We start from the raw sequence: 19,232 nt of genomic DNA, 5'->3' as shown, positions 1-19,232 counted from the left end.
AATCTCTCTAAAATAAAACAATGTATTCCTAAAATTATCTGTCTGAAAGCGCAATCTCTGTAGAAAAAAAAAAAAGAATTTTTTTTTTTTTGAAACTTCTTTTTATCCCTTTTGAGTGAACATGCACCTTTTTTCTAATTATATTGGCTGTCTTCAGGGGTTTTGTTTTAAAACTTGATCAGCTCTTCAGCAAAATTTATTTCCTTTTTTGGGCTAGTGTTTATTGGTGTTTAAAGAGAGTTATAATAGGTAGCGGCTAATAAGCAGCTTCGAATTCACTCTCTTTACAAGCCACTCGTACCTGAGGCCAGAGTGATGGAAGCAACAGCAACGGGACTGTGCTCAGCTAGCTTGGAATGTTCCTGAAGAGTTTCAAGACAACATGAGTAATTGGGAGGTTCACGGTCTGTAGTCCTTCGGCTGTGATGTGGATTCCCCTTCTGGAAGTGGAGGGTGGGTTTCAGGATGTTCCTCCTGGCCTTGTGTGCCGGTGTGATAAGAGAAAGTGTTTTGATCTCTTAACCCTATTTGTTGCCTTTTCGCTGGTTTTGATCCTGTGATTAAGAAACATTGGTTACTTTCCAATATGAGACCAGGAGGCCAAAAAGAGGCCAGGGTTACTAATAAAAGATTGCCAAGTACTAAATAGAAGAGGCTCCAGGTATACGGTGAAATGAGTATTTCTCAGCAGAAGGAAGAAAAGGAATCAGGGTATTCAAAAAACTATATTCATAAAATACGGACAGGAGAGGGAGGAACACTAAGGTGTGGAAAGCCAGATCAGGCTCCAGAGACTTCTGGCAAAGACAAATACTCTGAATCACCAACGAGCAATCCTAGTGAAATAACTCAACAGGGCACCACATCAGGGTTGAGATAAATGTTTCTTAAAAGGCTGACAGAGCACAAGGACCCCTGAAGAGTGAGCCTGCAGTCTTCGCAGCGGTCACATCCTCCACCCCTCTGCTACGCTGCTTCTCTGAATTTACCTTAAATGTTTTGTGTTGCCAGCTAATTCTTTGGAATTATGCAATAAATACTCATTTGAAGAAAGCTACCCTGGCTAAGGAGACTGGTGAAGAAAATGCTAGAAATTCAGTCTTTTTCTCTTCCCAGCATGACAGTTCTTTATTTTACGGGTCAGCTTTCTTATAGAAGTCTGCCTCCTGGGACTATCTGTGAGACAGACCCCACAGTATCTTCTAAAGGCAGCTAACTAACGAGAGACTTGTTTTTATTTTTATTTATTTTTATTTTTTTAAAGATTTTATTTATTTATTTGACAGACAGAGATCACAAGTAGCCAGAAAGGCAGGCAGAGAGAGAGAGAGAGGAGGAAGCAGGCTCCCTGCAGAGCAGAGAGCCCGATGCAGGGCTCGATCCCAGGACACTGGGATCTTGACCTGAGCCGAAGGGAGAGGCTTTAACCCACTGAGCCACTCAGGTGCCCCGAGAGACTTGTTTTTAGATGAGACTGTAGATGTTGCCCTCCTGGATTTACCTTGTTGTCCTAGTCAGTGCAGCTCGACTTCTCACTGGCTGTGTCTGGTGGTCACAGAAAGAGTGATGTAATGACAATGCGACATCAATATGGGCACGCAGAAGGGGCGAAATGGCACCCAGAGAAGGACTTAGGCAGTGCGAGAGAGTGATGCTTCCCATGGCAATGCGTGTAAATCTCTGCTTCATCATTTGTCCTCTTAATTTATTTTATGAGGACATATTCAAAAGAATTTTAATTAATTTGTTTCCCTGTTTAAAGGTCAGTCAGCAGAAAATACACAGTGAGCTTTGCATCTTTACGGGGTTTACTGTCATTTATACACAGAAAGCTAGACACTCTATATGTAGCCGTCAGAACCCAGAAACAAAACCTCATGTGCTTTCCAGAGGATTTAGGGTCATGTTTATTAAATCTGTTAAAAAACTTACTTGTTAAGTTAATGCACAAAGTTCATGGCATTGCTAAGGGATATTTGCATCTTAATATGTATATTTTGCATGTTAAAATGCAGAGTGTTTATTTATTTTAACTTATTTAAGAAGTAGGTTAATAATAAATAATAGCTCAAGTTATGAGAAAATGTGCTTATTAGAACTTTATATTCCCAAATTTGCCGGGTATAATTATCCATTAATTTCTATAAGAAGCAAATAATGTTCTGTAGTTGTCCATTTAGGGAACAAAAGCACTTTAAAAGAGACTATTAGTAGAATTCGTAATTTGGCTTGTCATATTGTTATATATTGAAAGTGCTTTGACTTATAATTGGAAATTTCAGCCTTATTCAGATGGCTGGGCCATTTGTTTTGAACTTTTTAATATGAAAGTTTTGAAGCAGACAGAAAAGTAAAGATCTGTATCATGAATACCAATATACCAACCACCTTTTACTAATCATTAACATTTTGCCATATTTGCTTCATTTTTTCTTAAGTGTATTTAAATTAAGTATCCGACATGGCCAGGCCATGTAAGCCAGATGTCACCTCTAGAATTATAGAAGTTAGGGTTTGATGGGTCTTAGACCTCATCTTGTCCAGGCACCCTCTCATACTGGAGCCCCCGAAGCACCAGACTCTGTCCGGTGTACTGTCTAGCACAAGAGTTGGCTGGGACAAGTGTGACCAGTTCCACGGAATAAGGCACTTGCAGTGGTCCTGAGGTTCTACAAATAACAGCCGTGTCGCACGCCCTCTGGTGACTGCAAGCCCAGAGCTGGGAACAACGATTTAGACATTCTTAACTCTTCTAGATGCTTATTCTGAAATACTAGTCTGTCCCTGCTAACCAAACTAAGTCTTTAGATTTTGATTGTTTTCTCAAAAGAGATGATTTTCCCTTGTTGGCAGTTGTGTGTGTGTTTGTGTGTGTGTGTGTGGCCTTCTCCACTCAAGCTGCTTGGTGTCCGGAAAAGAACCTGAGCTCTCCCTCTGCATTCATGATCATGTGGGACAAATGTGCCCAGGGGTTCCCAGTTAACCTGGTAATACTTAGCTGCTAAAGAAAACACCTCTTTAGAGATACTGTTGAGAGACTTCTAGTCAATATGGTGAAGGGAAATTAATGCAGGAAGTTCTTTCTCAGCTTCCAGTGAACAGAAATTCTGTTTATGACATAACAACCAAATGTAGTTTTTAATAGATAGTCAAGCTTGAAATTTAAAAAAAACAAATTCCCAGGTAACAGAAAGAAAAAAGAAACTCCGTGCTAGCCCCAATAGTAATAGACACCTAAAAAATAACAATGATTAAATAAACAAACAAAATTAAAAAAAAAAAAAAAAAGAATTTGTGGGGATATCACAGCTATCCAGCCCTGGGGTTTTAACATCAATCCTGGAATGGAGTCTGAGGCTTCTGAAATAAGCCTGGCCCTCCTGCCCAGTGACTTTGGATCAAGTGAGGAAAAGATAACTCCTAAAAAGCAAAACCCCTGACCTCTGCCATGTCATTCATAGATAGATAGTTAATTAGTCTAGAATTAGTGATCTGAAACCTTAAGTCCCAAGTAGAAGCAGTTGGAAAACTAATCCATAGAGATGTTTGTACAACCCAGGGTCCTTAAGACTCCATGGGAACAGTCTTGCTGAAGATGAGCTTTCAATAACAACTACAAAGCATGCAAGGAAACAAGGTACCATGGGGGAGATCCAGCAGACACGATGGGGGAGGTTTCGGACTACAGGAACCACAGATCTTAGTGCAATCCAAGGGGACTTTAAATGAAATATAAAATGTCCTCAGAAATAAATGAGGACTACAGAATAGAAACCAAAGGCAAAAGTAGACATATCCTATTATAGTAGACTACCTCCAGGTAGCGGAGGCAGATTTGAAAAAGAGAAGCTATTAGTAATGAATAGCAAGGTTATTACAACATATAGATACCAATTCTTTTGTTTGTCTAAATTTTAGTCTTGGAATTGTATAACCACATTCTGTGCTTTCACTTGAAATAGGAATGAAATTTGCCAGTGTTGACAAATGCAAGAGCAAAATAATACTACATAAGCTTAGTAAACATTCTTTTCCCTTAAGGAAATCTGACAAAACACATGAAGTCCAAGACACATAGCAAGAAATGTGTGGATTTAGGCGTCTCAGTAGGTTTAATAGATGAACAAGATACAGAAGAATCAGGTAAGGCTTTATTCCATATTTTTCATAAATGCTATTTACAATGTGCTGGTTTTTTTGCATCCATATCCTTCTTTCCATTGGCACTGATACTTCCTAGTTCTTCCTGTCGTTGCTGCTTATTTACACGATGCATTAGACTCCTAATCAGTGTTCCCGTCTGTAGTTTGTCCTCCTTCCCACCCGTCCAACCCCACAGATGTCCATCTTCCCGAAGCATGTGTCTGCTCACACTCCTGCTCTACTGCTCGTCTTCCATTGGCTTCCCTTTGCCTCCCAAGTGAACTGCCAGCCGCCTGACCGCACATCTTCAAAGTCCATTACGGTCTGCTGTCCTCCTCCTTCTCCAGCCTTGTTTCTCATTTCTTTCTTTCACCTCTCCTCATGCTTAAATTTCCTGCCTATGTGGCATTGATCTGGCTCTCTCCCTTTCCAACCTTCCCCTACACCCCCCCACCGCCCTCAGTCCCCATGCAGACATGGCTCCCAGTGTGCACTGGACAAAACTCTTCCTCTCCTTCGAGGTCTAGCTCAAACCCACTGCTGCCACGAAGCCTTCTCTGATTTTCCCTTCCCACACTGTGGGAAGCCACTTCCCCCTGCTCTCAGCTCCTGTAGCAGTTTAACGTTTGCTCTCTGGAAGCATTGAGTCTCTTTCTGCCTTATTTTGGGGTTATCTACAACTGCTAACCTCACCTCCTCACCGAGATTTCGAAGCATGTCCTGAGCAGAGCTGGGGAAGGAGTGATGCCCGCTTCACCCACAGCCTGTGGTGCACGGCCTCACCCAGAGCGGCTGCTCTGGAAATGTTTGTGGACTAGAACATTCATTTGCATCCCCAAGATGTTTGTTACTTTGAAGAAGTTAACTGGTTGTTTTCTTAATGGTGTTCACTCAACAAATAGAAGTGTTTATCTTTAACCAATTTTGAGGGAACGTAAACCTGCTCATCTGTTCTGACTCGTTAGAGAGTAGAATTATTCTCTCCTAAGACTTTTTTTTTTTAAGCCAAGAATTTTTCAACCAAAGAGAGAGAAGTTTCCCCTAAAAAGTTGTCCTACTTTTTTTGAAACATGCCCTAAATTTGACTTTTATTTGCTTGCTGTGTTTTAGCTAATATGCATTAGTTTGATATCTAGAAAATTTCCAAACAGAAAGTGGTGAGGATATCATTGAAAATATAGGTAAAAAGTCAAACGCGTTTTATTCCACCTGACAACCAGTAACACACTGAATGAATCACCCTGAATTTTTTTCTGGATACGCAAAGGAAGTGACTCACACCTTAAGTGGTAGAGCCAATATGATTCAGGATTTTGAGCACCAGAAAGGATTGCCTTTAACTCTTTTTTGGGAATAAACTGATACATTCTTGATAGAAGAAAAAGATCATCATAACAAATTTAGGACAATAAGGAGCTTTTTACGTGTTTTAGGCACCTTGACACTTTATACATTTGGGGGATGACAATATCAGGATTTAAAAGTGCCTATCACATTAACATATGTGTTACTTTTCTGTCCTAGGAACATACTTATTAAAAGCTGATTTTTGAATTGCCAGAAATTGAATTCTGTGTCATGTCTTTGTTTAAAGACACTTACACATTTAATAGAATTATTTATAATTCACTTCTAATGTATACAACTTATTTGGTTTATTTTCTGCTCCTAGCAGTCACACAGTAAATTAACTACCATGATAAAGTGAAAAAAAAATTTTATTTGCTTTATTATTATTTGCTATATTGCTATTATATAGAGCCATTCAGAAGTAAAGAGCTAGGAAGAATGAATAAGAGTTTCAGCAAGTTTATTATTACTCACAGACTAGAAAAGGAACAAAGTAGAAATATGAAATAGTAATGTCTGAGAAGCACAAATGTAAAAAGTAGTATTATAATATACACTCATTTATTTGTTTTACTTTAAGAAGTATGTCTTTAAGAAGATGTCTTATAAAAATTAAGTAAAATATCTCTAGAGTCCTCTAAAGTTAGAGGAAGGTAGTGTTTATATCTAAAATTTGCATAGGAAAATTAAGTGTGGTTTGCATTATTACCATGTATTGTTTAGATTGGCTGATGGGTGGGCTTACATTATCTGTCCACTCATGTTTGTATTTCTCAGCTCATTCCAGAAGCACTTGAAGCAGGTTTTAGATGATAACTCAAACTTGATAGCCTGATTCCCTATTCAGATGGGATCTTTTGATAAAACTGGGAAGTTTTACTTGATTTTTCTCTTGGCTAAGTTTTTTTTTAATTACTCTAATTATGGGTAGCATACTCAGTTTTTTCACAGTTTTAATTGAATAGTAGATTGTAGCATCTAGGTGGATTTTGCCAAGTGCTCTACTGTACTGGAGACCTAACAATTCTTTATGAATATGCCAACCAGCATATCCTACTTTTGCTTTATGATGGGCTTAGAATGTATGTGTAACAGTAGTAAACATGTGTTGTTTTATACAGTGGACTTCTTTTCATTCTTCTGTTTTGTGCTTCTAAAAAAAAATTTTTTTTTTTTAAATACAGAATGATTACAAAGAGTTTTATTACATGCCCTCAGGGATTCACACCAGACCTGATTATTATATTTTCTCATATTTGTCTCAAGTCTTTTTCATAAATTCAGTGTATTTTAAAAAAAAACAGTCAAGCACATCATTACACATCAGGTCACCTTTGCCGGTCACTCTCCCTCCCAGAGCCAGACACTAACTGTGCCTTTCAGTTCATTTATTGTGCTTTCATATATCCATGAATAGTAAGTGGTTGGTTTGTTTGTGTTTTGAATTTGTATCAACAGTATCACCTTGTACGTAGATGCCTAGAAAATTAATTTTGCTTTCTAATTTTAAATTGTTTTTTAGAATAGTTTCTGTCTCTGCTCATCCTTGACTCTACCTTATACTGTAAGAATTTAAATTTTGCCTGGTTGGCTGAATGAGAGCCTGCTGTCTTAGTGTTTTCTTGATTACTGTCCTAAAGTGCTATCTTATGGTTCTTTGAGAAGAGGCTCCTCTCCATTAAACCGGCAGTAGTCAGAGACGGGATCTTGCTGAACAGTTCCTCAGATGTCTGTGTTTTTAGGGGAGAAAGCCCAGAAGTCTGCATGCGGTAGGATGCTACGTGGCTGGAGAGGGTTCTGTTTTCTGCCTGAACACAGCCTCTACATGCGGTGTCCCAGGGCTGTGGTGATCAGTCTCTCTTTCTTTCTGCCTGTACCCACTCGCTAGGTAATCTCGTTCCATTTTCTGACGGAAATACCACCTGTCTCCTGCTGATTCCAGTATTCACGCCGGACTGGCGCATCTGTCCGTCTGCTCACACCCCCATTGGCGAGTCTCATGGGTGCCTCAAGTTGGACGTTCACCCCTTACCTCCAAGAAGCGCACTTCCCCTAGTGTCTTGTCCCGTCCTTCCAGCTGCTAGTCTTGAAGTCATTCTTGGTGCCTTTCCCACTTCCTTCCAAGTGTGTTCAGGATCTTCCCCACATCTGACCCCCGCTGCCGCCCAACCCTGGTCAGAGTCACCACTGCCTCCACTCAGTGGCTTGGAGTACCCCTGACTGCTCTGTGTCCGACCCCAGCCCCTTGACAGACTTCCAGCACAGCAACCAAAGTGTTGTTTTTTTGTTGTGTTGTGTTTTGAATTACATCATTATTTTGCTGAAAACCCTCTAAAGGTCTCCTGTCCTTCAGAGTGCTCGGTCGGCTGTGCGCTGGGAACCCTCCGGCCCACTACCTTCCTCACACCGTCTCTCCCAAGCTCGTCTCCCATCTCTTCTGCCCTTGCTCACCCATCCACACCCACTCACATCTCCCTGCTCTTCATTAAACCGCCCAGCAGGCCCCCACTCGGGCCTTGTGCGCAGTTCTTGTCTTTCGAGTGCCCTCTGCCGGTTCTGCCGGACTTAACTCGTTGTGTCCTTCAGTGCCCTGCCCAGTGCTGCTGGGTCAGCGAGGCCCTCCTGCGCCCCCCAGACAAACTCACCTCCCGCTCTTCTGCCGGCACTACTCTCTGTCCTGCTTTATAGTCCTTCCGGCACGTATCCCTACCAGGTGTGTTGTGTGTTTATGTGTGTTTTATGGAAATAGAAGGTGAGGACAAGGATTCCGGCTTCTCGGGATGGTGGCTGGCAGGTGATAGGTAGTAAATGGTTGTTGATTTAATGAAGGACTAGAGGGAAAAAAATGACCTACAATCTGTCAGAAAGTTCTTCAGCCTTCTTATTTTTAGAATTGGGCATGTTAGTTTTCTGTTAAATCCCTTCACTAAAATCAGACAGTAGCTATGAGATGCCATTTAACGCCTCTACCTGTAAACAGAGTTTACATGATATGGCCAAGGTAGACGTAGGTATTGTCAAAGCGATGACGGCGTTCGTTTGTTAATTTGTTACTGGTTGTGGGATCAGAAGACAAGAGGGTAATTGAGGTCATCTGGCTCTTCCGTTTTCCCATCTTCAGTGATGTTCACTCCAGATTGACGAAGACCTGTTTTTCGGTAGCTCTAGAGAAGAAAAGTTGCTTCTCTGGTTGATCTGTTTATGTATTTATTCAGCCCTGGAGCAGCCGTAGGTGACATGCATGCCCCCCGCCCCACCCTGCCACCCCAGTGCTCAGGAGTGAGCCCAGCCTCAGCTGGAGTTAGGGCAGGAGCAGGGAGGCCTGGATGGTGCAGAAAGATGACTAAGGGTACCCCAGAAGAAAGGGAAGGGACTTATTTACCCGTACATTGCTTTATTTTAAAAAGTACTGGTGAGGAGGAGGGGTAAGGGAGGGCCATCTGCTGGAGCCGAGACTGCTGCTTGGGCAGAAGCCCCGAGGACCGGGGAAAGGAACAGGTACGAAGCATGTAACTGGGACAGGACGTGAGAGCTGGACAGGGCGCACCCCTGACAGGGGCTGCGGGACAGGTCAGTCCATGCAAGGGGGCTTTAGCCCAGGGAAGCCCAGGGAGCGGTGGTGCCAGCTGCCCACGTACTCGTTTGTCCTCAGATGTAACCAGAGCCTCTGCTGTGGTAGTTCATGCCAGTTCCGTGATGTTGTGACACTTGAAACCTATTATTTCTTTGTTATGATTTTTTTCTAGTATTTTTATTCTTTTAAACATTCCATGATACAGAAAGTGTTCCTTTTATTTGAAAAATTTAGGTTTTTGTTTTGTTTTGTTTTTGTTTTGTTTTTTTTATGTCATCTAAAGTCATTTAAAGCCATTGCCTCCTCGGGCGCATAGACACCTATCTTTCAATCCGGATTATTTTTTCAAATGTTTTTGAAACAAGGAAAGAAAAGATAATAGGGCTTTTAATCCATGACCCTGGAATTTTCATTGCTGAGCTTTTTTGTTTTGCTTTCTTTTGTTTTTGTTTCTCTTTTCCCCCGATGATGCTCTTTTATTTTGTAGTGGGAAATTAGACTGTAATGCCTAAAAGAAGCATGCATTCATTAAGTGGATGGTCCCTTTCAGCAGCAGCAATAAAAAATAATTCCATGGAGCAAACGCCTCTTTCTGGAGGGCTAGTTATATAAAGAGCACCTCAGTGCTTCCGCATGCCTCATTCCCATCCAAGTTTGGGTGGGAAGTCTGGTACGGATTTTCCCTTGTGATGTCCCGTTGTATATATACATAGAAATGTGTAATGACTAATTTAGAAAACTTGCTCTTCATTTATTAAATTAGGGAGCAGTTTCCCCTGGAATTAATTTCTGTTCTCCCCATAGAATAGACGATCGTAAAAGGTAAGGGCTTGATTTGTTCCTGCTTTAATTTTTGTGTGTATTTTAAAATCCTGCCCTCATGGTCTCCATAAAGGATGTGATAAAATATAGCAGCTTGTCACAAAGTGTTTCACTTTACTGTCAGTTTCCTTTCCCAGGGGAACATGTCGGAGACGAAGTGGCTGACTTTTAAAAAGTTAGGAAGGAGAATCAATGGTTTTCAAGTATTGCAGTTCTCAATTTCGAAATGTACACTTCCGGGTAGACTGAAGCTCCGGGGTCTGAGGCTGGTCAGTGTTGGGTGACCTGCGCTAGCTCCGCCTCTCTGCACCCTCCTTGCCCACTGAGGTTCCCTGTCTCCTGGTCACAGAGTCTCCCCCGTGTAGGGATCAGACACATGGCCATGGTTCCTTGGGAGACTTCAGATGCCGCATAGGCTCCTCTGCCCATCTCGACACTCCTGCTTCCTAGTGTGTTCTCCGTCTCCCCTGCCCACTGGATGAAAAGCAGGGGTCAGTCTGTGTTGTGTGATGTGGGATCTTTGCACACAGAACTTGCTGTCTTCTCTTTAATGGTGAACGGTTAGCAAATGCTTTCGTGGCATCCTGCGATCTTGGTATCATTTCTCAAATTTGTAATTTAGCATAAATCTGATATTAAGCCCTGATGCGGGGTACTGCCAGAAACCACACTGGAATCCCGTTGCTGCACATCTACAGTAAACATTGAGGAAAAGTCAAAGGTCGGGCTGGCAGGAAGGTGCCATAGGACGCCTCACGGCTAGCTTTCTTCCCTTTATTTCAAAAAGTTAATGATTGCTGTGGCTCTTCCAATGCCTTTTGTGCCCACATGATGGCAGTTGTTGGGGTGGGGGTGGGGGGACAGCTGGTCTACCCTGTGAAAAGTAAAGTCTGAAATTACTAAGTCTACCAGCCGACTGTCCTTTGTGACCTAGCTTTGCCTAAACACAGTTGAAATTTGTCACTACCAATGCTGATAAATGATAGATGCCCACTAAAAAATATAGTGAATAAAGAAAAATAAGTAGCCAGATTCAGAAGCTCCATGTCTTTTGGGAAACCGTTCCTCCAAAATGTCAGGGCTTGATCAGTGTGACGATGTGTGACATTGTCTTCTCCAGATACTGATTTAAATTCCTACACAATTTTGATAGCCATGCTACATTTCCTAGTCTAACCGTGTGGTGACTGTGCTGGCAGTGGTTTCCTACGGTACCTCAGGGAGGACGACTAGGGGGGCACCTGTGTGGTCAGTCAGTTAAGCTGACTCAAGGCATGATCCCCAGGTCCTGGGATCAAGCCACAAGTCAAGCTCCCTGCTCAGCGGGAAGCCTGCTTCTCCCTCTCCCTCTGCCTGCAGCAACCCCACCCCCACCCCCTGCCCCACTCATTCGCTGTCTTTTGCTTTCTTTCACATAAATAAATAAAATCTTTAAGAAAAAAAAAAAGAGAGAGAGATAATTAGATTTGGCACACATTAGTGAATGTGACGTACGCTGAGATGGTCAGTGCCAACGTGACATGCTCGACCTTCCTGCATATATTTAAATCTTGATCACCTTGGACATCCAAGAAACAGGGTAGATCTTTTTAAAGGAAAAACAACCCACAATGGTTTTGTTTGGGAGACCTCATACTAAATTCCAGAGTTTGTAGACTAGGACCCAGAAAACCTATATCAAGGATAGTGCTTATAGGTTTACAGGGAAAATTGGGCAGTTTGGTCATTTAATTTATCTTCTCTGTAGCACACCAAGATATATCATCAAGAAATACCATCTCTGAGCTTTCTTTCATACAACAAAATTTATTAAACGCTCATGAAAGGCCAGACAGTGTTACTACAAAGTATCTCACCAAAAAATATATATGTGTGTGTGTTTGTGTGTGTGTGTGTGTGGTTTTAGAGATTGAATGTGTGCAGGGGGTGGGGCGAGGGTGTAGAGGGAGAGAGAGAATCTTAAGCAGGCTCCATGCTCCACACAGAGCCGGACATGGGACTCGATCTCATGACCCTGAGATCATGACCTGAGATAAAATCAAGAGTTGGATGCTTAACTGACTGAGCCACCCAGGTGCCCCCAGAATATTTATTTCTTAAATATTATTAGCATTTGGTAACGTCTTGGCCAGCTTATCTCTTCCTGGCCAAAGTTAAAGGCCTCTTAATGCTGTATGTTTATTTAGTTATCCTTTATGTCTGCCTCATTTTGTCTATTTTCCCCAAAGTTTTACTCTGGGTTTGTTTCAGAATTTATTCAGAATTTATTTTCCTGGCATTTATCCTAAGTCTTTTTTTTTTTTTCCCCAAATTATCTTAAACCCATTCCCCACTGTGCCAACCAACATAACATTCAGAATGTCCTTCACCAGAGTGCAGGTCCCCGGTTGCTAAAGACGACTCATTAAAGCTCACTGTGAAAATGGTGTGATGAAGGACCCAAGAACCTCGATTTTTTAGAATTCCTTACTACCCTTAGCAACTGCAGGCTGCATAGCTACCCATTTTTTCCTTCAGTGGATGAATTCTTGTGCTAATTTCCAAGTGGAGTCGATTTACAGATGCGAGGAACCATTTACTTTGAATGAAGCAGGAGGAATTATAAGTTTCTCTAAGCCAGCCATTAAAATGTGGACACTTGGCATTTGAAAGAAATTCCCACTTAGTTTAAAACCAGCAACTCAAGCTGTAATTATAGTAGTATGTGCTCACGAAGTCTCATCCCTCCAGCCAGCCCGCCCGTGGTGCTCGTCGTCTGGGCCATGCAAAATTGCACAGTCTCTGGAATTTCATCCCTGTGCTCTTGGGGTGGTAGTGAGTACTTTCGCGTTTTCACCTTTTGTGTCAAAAACCGTGCTGCCGGCTATTTGCTTTCCGTGCCTTGATCCAAAGAATGTTTTTGTCAACAGAGTGCCAGACTGCAGTGCTAGGAATGTTAATACGTGCCCTCGGCTGCCCAACGGGGAGGACTGGCCAGTGTGGCCAGTGCAGCTGCGGATCTGATCTTGCTGGGGTTTAAGTCTAGGGTAATGTGTGGAAGAGCTTGATGGCAGACCGCAGGATTTAAAACCTGTATCATATTTGCCCTTAAAATTAATTGAATTTTTCTAAATGAAATTCTGTCGACATGAAACCTGTACAGTATGTTTCTGTCATTCTGGGATTTTCAGGGAAAACACGAGTGCTCCTTTTTAAGAAAACGTTCCATGTATAATACAAAACCATAATAGCTCTGGAGATTTCTGTGTAAGATAAAGTGTTAATACCATTAACAAACGACACAGATAGGAGTCTTTTGGTTTTACTTCCCAAAGTGAACAAACATTAAACTCTGGCCCCATTACTTTCTTAATGATGTTTTCATCTTTAAAAAACAAAAACAAAATAACCCAATAACCTATTACTGCCATATTTGCAGGCTTTACAAGAATTTTTTCCCTCAAGTTGCTGCTGTTTGTGTCTCCAAGTACTGTTTCCAAATATGTGAGCAAAACAAAAACAGGAAGCAGACGATGGGAGTCTGCAGCTCTGGCCTCCTGTGAATCCGATTCTTCCAGCAGGTGTCACTGTGTGGCAGCGATGGGAGGTCCCGGCTATCCTTTGTCCCACCCACGCTGAAGTTGGAACTACATTTTTAGAGAAATTGGGTGACAGAGTGTATGGAAACGTTTACTTTTGAAGAACAGTAGTGCCGCATTGCCTACCTCTTCTTTCCTTCATGAATTTAAATTCACAGAAATTAAGGGAATTAATTTTCCACTTCCATAAATTTTTACTGAGTATTGGAAAAATTTACAAGCAGGGAGGGAATATGTCTAGGAGGACATAAACTAAATAGAATTTGTAAGGGCCACGCATTTATGAACTTGTTAATAAGCAAGTGTGGATTTTTTTTTTTTTTTTTTTTTTTTTTTTTTTTTTTAATGTCTGTTGTAGAGTCTCTGGGGGAGGCGGAGGGGTGAGCTATAGCCTTTACCCTCCTGGAGTGTTACACTCTACACCAAAAAAAAAAAAAAAAAGATCAATGGGGGTAGAATAGTAGGAAATCTGTACATCTTATCCGCATAATGACAGGACTCCCAAGTGCATGAAAAGCTGGTTCCAAGTTTTGGCTTTGATGCTTCCTAGCCACAGAGACATCTCTTAACTTCCTTGCTAAGAAGAGTTTGAGATCACTGCTGTCACGTGGTGCTGGTTAGATTGAAACAGGACAGCAGAGCCTGGATGTTGGCCAACTCTCTCTGAAAAGGGCCTGATAGTGAGTATTTCATGTTCCGTGGGTCATGTAGCCTCTGTCATGACTACTAACATTTGTGGTTGTGACCAAAGGCTGCCTTGGACAGTTTGTAAACCAGTGAGCCTGCTGCGTGCCAGGAAAACTTTATTGACAAGAACAGGCAGCGAGCCACATGCGGCCCGCAGCCACAGTTTGCCAGTGTCGGATACAGCAGGAACTGTGCACAGTGTGCACATAGTTCTCATACTATGTAACACGCTACGGCAAAATGGACAATACCACAGAGTCCTAAATGGTAAGTTTCCGGAGTAGTTAACAAATCTGCAGTCTCATGCTTGCCGGCTTGTGATCACAAGCAAGTCATTTTTCCTGTCTTCGTCTTCCGTCGGCACAATTTCTGATGTGGTAGTAATAATGTCCTTTGGGCATAGGAGCAGGGCTAAGGGGACAGTGAAGTTATATGATAGGACTTGTATTAACACAAGAGAACGGGGTTGGTGGGCTCTGCCTTGGGATGGGTATTTTAAAAGGATGCCATTGTCTCCCATTCGTTTGAGCTATCCCTTTTCAATTTTCTCTGTCACCCTAGAGTATCAGCCCTGTTTAACATACATGTATATAATATGTAATGTAATGATCCAGAGTTTATGTTCAGGTTTCCAGACTTGGAAACTCCCCCTTCAGGAGTTTCAGGACACAGCACGTGCAGAGATAAACATTACTCTGTCCTTGTCCTGCGGAAGGAAAACTACAGAGAGGAATCCCAGCCCTTCTTAACTCCTCTCCAGGCTGTAGGCCTGTGGCTCTGTCTAGGGAGAAAGGTCCAGGGAAGCCACTCTGCAGCTTTCCCACCCATCATACCTCCAGCTTTAGTCTGAAACTTGCCGTGATCAAGGCAAAATCAGATTAACATGGAGCCAAATAGTTTTACATCCTTCCACATTAAACGATATATGGTGTTCGTTTTTAAATCCTTCATGTAAATTGTGTGTGTATGTGTGTGTATAAAATTTAAAAATTTTATTTTATTTTATTATTTTTTTTAATTTGACAGACAGATCACAAGTAGGCAGAGAGGCAGGCAGAGAGAGGAGGAGGAGGCAGGCTCCCTGCTGAGCAGAGAGCCCAATGCGGAACTCGATCCCAGGACCCTGGGATCATGACCTGAGCCGAAGGCAGAGGCTTTAACCACTGAGCCACCCAGGCGCCCCTAAAATTTAAAAATTTTAAAGATTTATACTATTCTACAAGTATTCTTAAACTTCCATAGTCACTACAAAGTCCAGTGTATGTGTTGTGAGGTTAACGTTGAGTGATTAGTTTACATTCTTGGGGATTGCATTTTATAGGTTCTACTATGTGTAATCAAATAATTACATGAAGCTTTTAATTTCTGTGCCTGTAAACATTCGACTCATGCATATTTATGAGCTAGCTTAATTTCTATAATTTATTGTTGACCTTTCAGAGCACTCTGTAGTTAGATTTTTAAAATAGGATATTTGAATGTGCAACATTTAGCCAGAGACTCAGGAGCCAGGCGAGCTGTGGGCTTGACACTTTAAAATAATTACCTACAGTTTACATTTTTTAAATCATTATCTGAGAAAATATCAAGTCCTTATCTGCTCCTTGTCTTAGTTATGATCAAATAGCATTGGCGTGTATGTAGCACGAAGCCACATTCTCCCCGAGCCCCGGTGGCTGGAAGAACCCTATGTCCAGCTGACTAAGAGATGCAAAACCAGGTACAAAATACAAGGTAGAAAGAGTTGTAGGTGCTGAAAATTTAACACATGTATTTGGGAGAAATTTCCTGTGCTTCTAAAAATTCACCAAGAGGAGCATTGGATTTGATTTCAAGAATTAATGGTTTCCTACGAAACAATAAGAAAGAGAAAATTGCTTATCAGAGAAAGAAGCCTTGATGGGTCTAAGAACAGCAGGGAAGTGGATATTGTGCAAGTTTATCTGAAGGAGACAGAATATTGGTGTTGAGGGAGTAAAATAAAGACCCTGGAGTACTGGCAAATTGTTTTATGCAGCTTTCCAAGAGATTATTTTCATCTTAAGAGAAAAGCTGCAAAACGCGTACAGAGTTCTTGTATACTCCTCACCCAGCTTCCCCTTATGTTAGCATCTTACAGAACTACGGAATGTTTGCCAACACTAAGAGACTAACTTCAGCTCAACATTAGTAACTAAAGTACAGAAGTGACTTGAGTTTCACCATTTTTTCCACCGATGTCCTTTCTCTGGCCCAGGATCCCCTTCCGAATCCCACATGGCACTTGGCGGTCATGGCTCCTTTGACTCCTCTGATGACTTCCTCGGTCTCTGTTGTCTCTCATAACCTTGCCATTTGTAGGGAATATTGATAAGTCATTTTGTAGAATGTCCTCAGAGTGGGGTTTTCTGGTGGATGCTCATGATTGGATTGAGGTTTGCATCATTAGGAAAGTGCCGTAGAGTGATTGTACTTGTCTCAGTGTTGTCGTATCCGGATATGTCAACAGGTATTATTGGTCACATTAACCTATATTAACACGATCTTCCAGGACTCTGGAAGGACTTTGGCTAATCTTCCAGGGCTCTCTACTGTAAACTTACTGTTGTTCCCTTTGTAAATATTAAATGTTTATGGGAGATACTTTGAGATTATGCAGATACTCTGCTTATACACTGATGGATCTTGCCTACAATGAGTATTACTAGGGTGTTCTGATTTATTAACTGGAATTTTTCTGCAGGGAGAAGTTACCATTTCTTCATTTGTTCTTTCATCCTTTCATTCCTTTACATCTGTATGGACTCAAGGATACGTATTTTATTCTTTGGGTTATGATCAGTCTTACCGTTTTTTATTGTGTAGCTCAAGTTCTCATTAGCCATCAAGAGTTGAGGTCTGTTCCTGTGCCCTTTTGACTTGCCCCATCTTTTTTTTTTTCTTTAAGAAGTTCCTTATTTTCTAGCACCCCTAAATGTTTCAGCCCTGACATCAACCATTTCTCCAAGGACCTCTGGTTCCCCCTACTGGAGAATGGTGTTTAGAAACCAAGATCTCGCAGGTGGTGTGTTCACTGCTACTGACCTTTCACTGCTTCTGTCCTCTGTCACTGGGTAGAGTTAGGAAGTATATGTACATATGCTAACTCCTACCTACACACACACCTATATTCATTTCTGTATCTGGGGGGGGGCATGCACACACACACATACATAAACACACACTTATGCAGTATACATGAATGAAACATGAGTCCATATTGATAGTCCCAATTTCAGTCCACACAGTTGATTCTAGCCTTCTCTATTTCCTTCTTTTTCTTTTGCCTGCAGTGAGGAACCTGGTTCCCATCTACACTATGTTTGCATATTTGTTCAGCTCTAGTTTTTTGGTTTTTTTTTTTTTTTTAAGATTTATTTATTATGGGAGAGGGGCAGAGGGAGAGAGAGAGAGGGACTCTCAGGCAGACTCCCTGCTGAGCGTAAAGCCTGACATGGGACTCAATTCCATGAACCATGAGATCATGACCTGAGCTGAAACCAAGAGTCAGACACCCAAGTGACTGAGCCACCTGGGTGCCCCTTGCAGAGCTCTAATATTAATGAACCAGTTTCAGAAATCCTAACCCACTTGCAAAAAAGCAGATTTACAGTTGCAGTCAGTGTTTGTGTGCAGTTCTGTTTGTCTTCAGCCTTTACTTCATCCGGTCAGAACCCTCACCCAGGGGGGAGCCTTTTTCCCACCCCTTCAGAGCGGTTATGCAGTTCACTTGTACTTCAGTTAGCATCATCTGTCTCAGCTCGCATTCCATCTTGGATATGTCCCACATCCTGACTGATTTTGTTTCTGTTGACATACCGTAAAGTTCACTTCATGGCATTGAGCTCACTTTAGGGTGGTCTTTGACAAATGTGTAGAATGATTATGTCCAACCCCACAGTTCCATACAGGGGCATTCCATCACCCCCCAAATTTCCCTATGCCATTCCCTTATAGACATCTGCTGCCCCTGCCCGACAGCCCCTCACAACCACTGATCTCTTTCTTTCCCTATGGTCATGAGTTTTCCAGAGTGCCATATGAAAGGAATAATAGAATGAATAGCCTTGGGGGTCTGGCTTCTTCCATTTAGTTCATTTCCTTTGTATTGTTGCGTAGTATTCTAGTTGTATCGATGTGCCGTAGTTTGTTATCCTCAGACTGGTGGAAATATCTAGATTGCTGCCAGTATTTGGCAAATATGAATAAACCTGCTGTAAGGCCTTCATGTTAAGGTTTTCATATGAATGTAAGTTCCGATTCCTGCACGGTTTGACAGGAGGAGTGGAATCTCTGGGTGTTGTGGCTGGGAGATGCATAGCTTTATAACAGGCGGTCAAACTGGTTTTCAAAGTGTCTGTGCCATCTTACATTCCCACCAACAATGTAGGAGAGTCCAGTGTTCTGTGACCTTACCTGCACGTTTTGAAAAAAATATTCTAATAGGGGGTACAGTGGCATTTCATTGCAGTTTTTACTTGCACTTCTTCGACTGATGACAATGAGCATATTTTCATATGCTCTTTGCATTCCAGATGTCTTCTTTGGTGAAGTGTTTGTTCAAAAATTTTGCCCAGTTTTTTGAAGTGGGGTATTTATTTACTTATTGTTGAATTTTGATATTTTTAAAATATATCCTAGATACAATTTCTTTGCCCGAAATGTGCCTTGTAGGTGTTTTCTTGCAGTCTCTGCTTGTCTTTATTCTTTTTTGTAGTGTCTTTCTCAGAGAAAAAAGGGCTTTTATAAAATATTAATGAAGCCTAGTTGATCAATTTTTTAAAATTGTGCTTTTGATGTCATACGTAAGAAATCTTTTGTCTACTCCAAGGTTACACAGATTTTCTACAGTTCTTTTTAAGAAGTTTTACAGTTTTATAGTTTACATTTACATTGAGTTATTGTATAAGGTATAATGTATGTGTCATTTTTTTCATATGTGGCTGTCCATTTGTTTCAGCAACAATTTATTGAGAAGACCGTCCTTTCCCCATGGAAACCGCCTTTGTCAAAAATTTAGCTAACTATATTTGTGTGGTTTTTATCTCTGATTCTCTCCA

The 19,232-nt window shown here is 41.5% G+C and overlaps 1 protein-coding gene across 5 annotated transcripts in view; it reads left to right on the top strand.

Annotated features, from left to right (window-relative positions):
• The window catches only part of HIVEP1 (HIVEP zinc finger 1), a 142,260-nt gene that overhangs the window by 113,534 nt on the left and 9,494 nt on the right, over positions 1-19,232 (top strand). For all 5 annotated transcript variants that reach the window (XM_047733030.1, XM_047733029.1, XM_047733032.1 and 2 more), the window contains exon 7: positions 4,042-4,143. In XM_047733030.1, the coding sequence (XP_047588986.1) occupies positions 4,042-4,143 (102 nt within the window). The remainder of the gene's footprint in view (positions 1-4,041; positions 4,144-19,232) is intronic.

This window comes from Lutra lutra, chromosome 6 (assembly GCF_902655055.1).
Source record: "Lutra lutra chromosome 6, mLutLut1.2, whole genome shotgun sequence".
NCBI lineage: Eukaryota > Metazoa > Chordata > Mammalia > Carnivora > Mustelidae > Lutra > Lutra lutra.
This window is presented reverse-complemented; position numbering and strand designations above follow the sequence as displayed.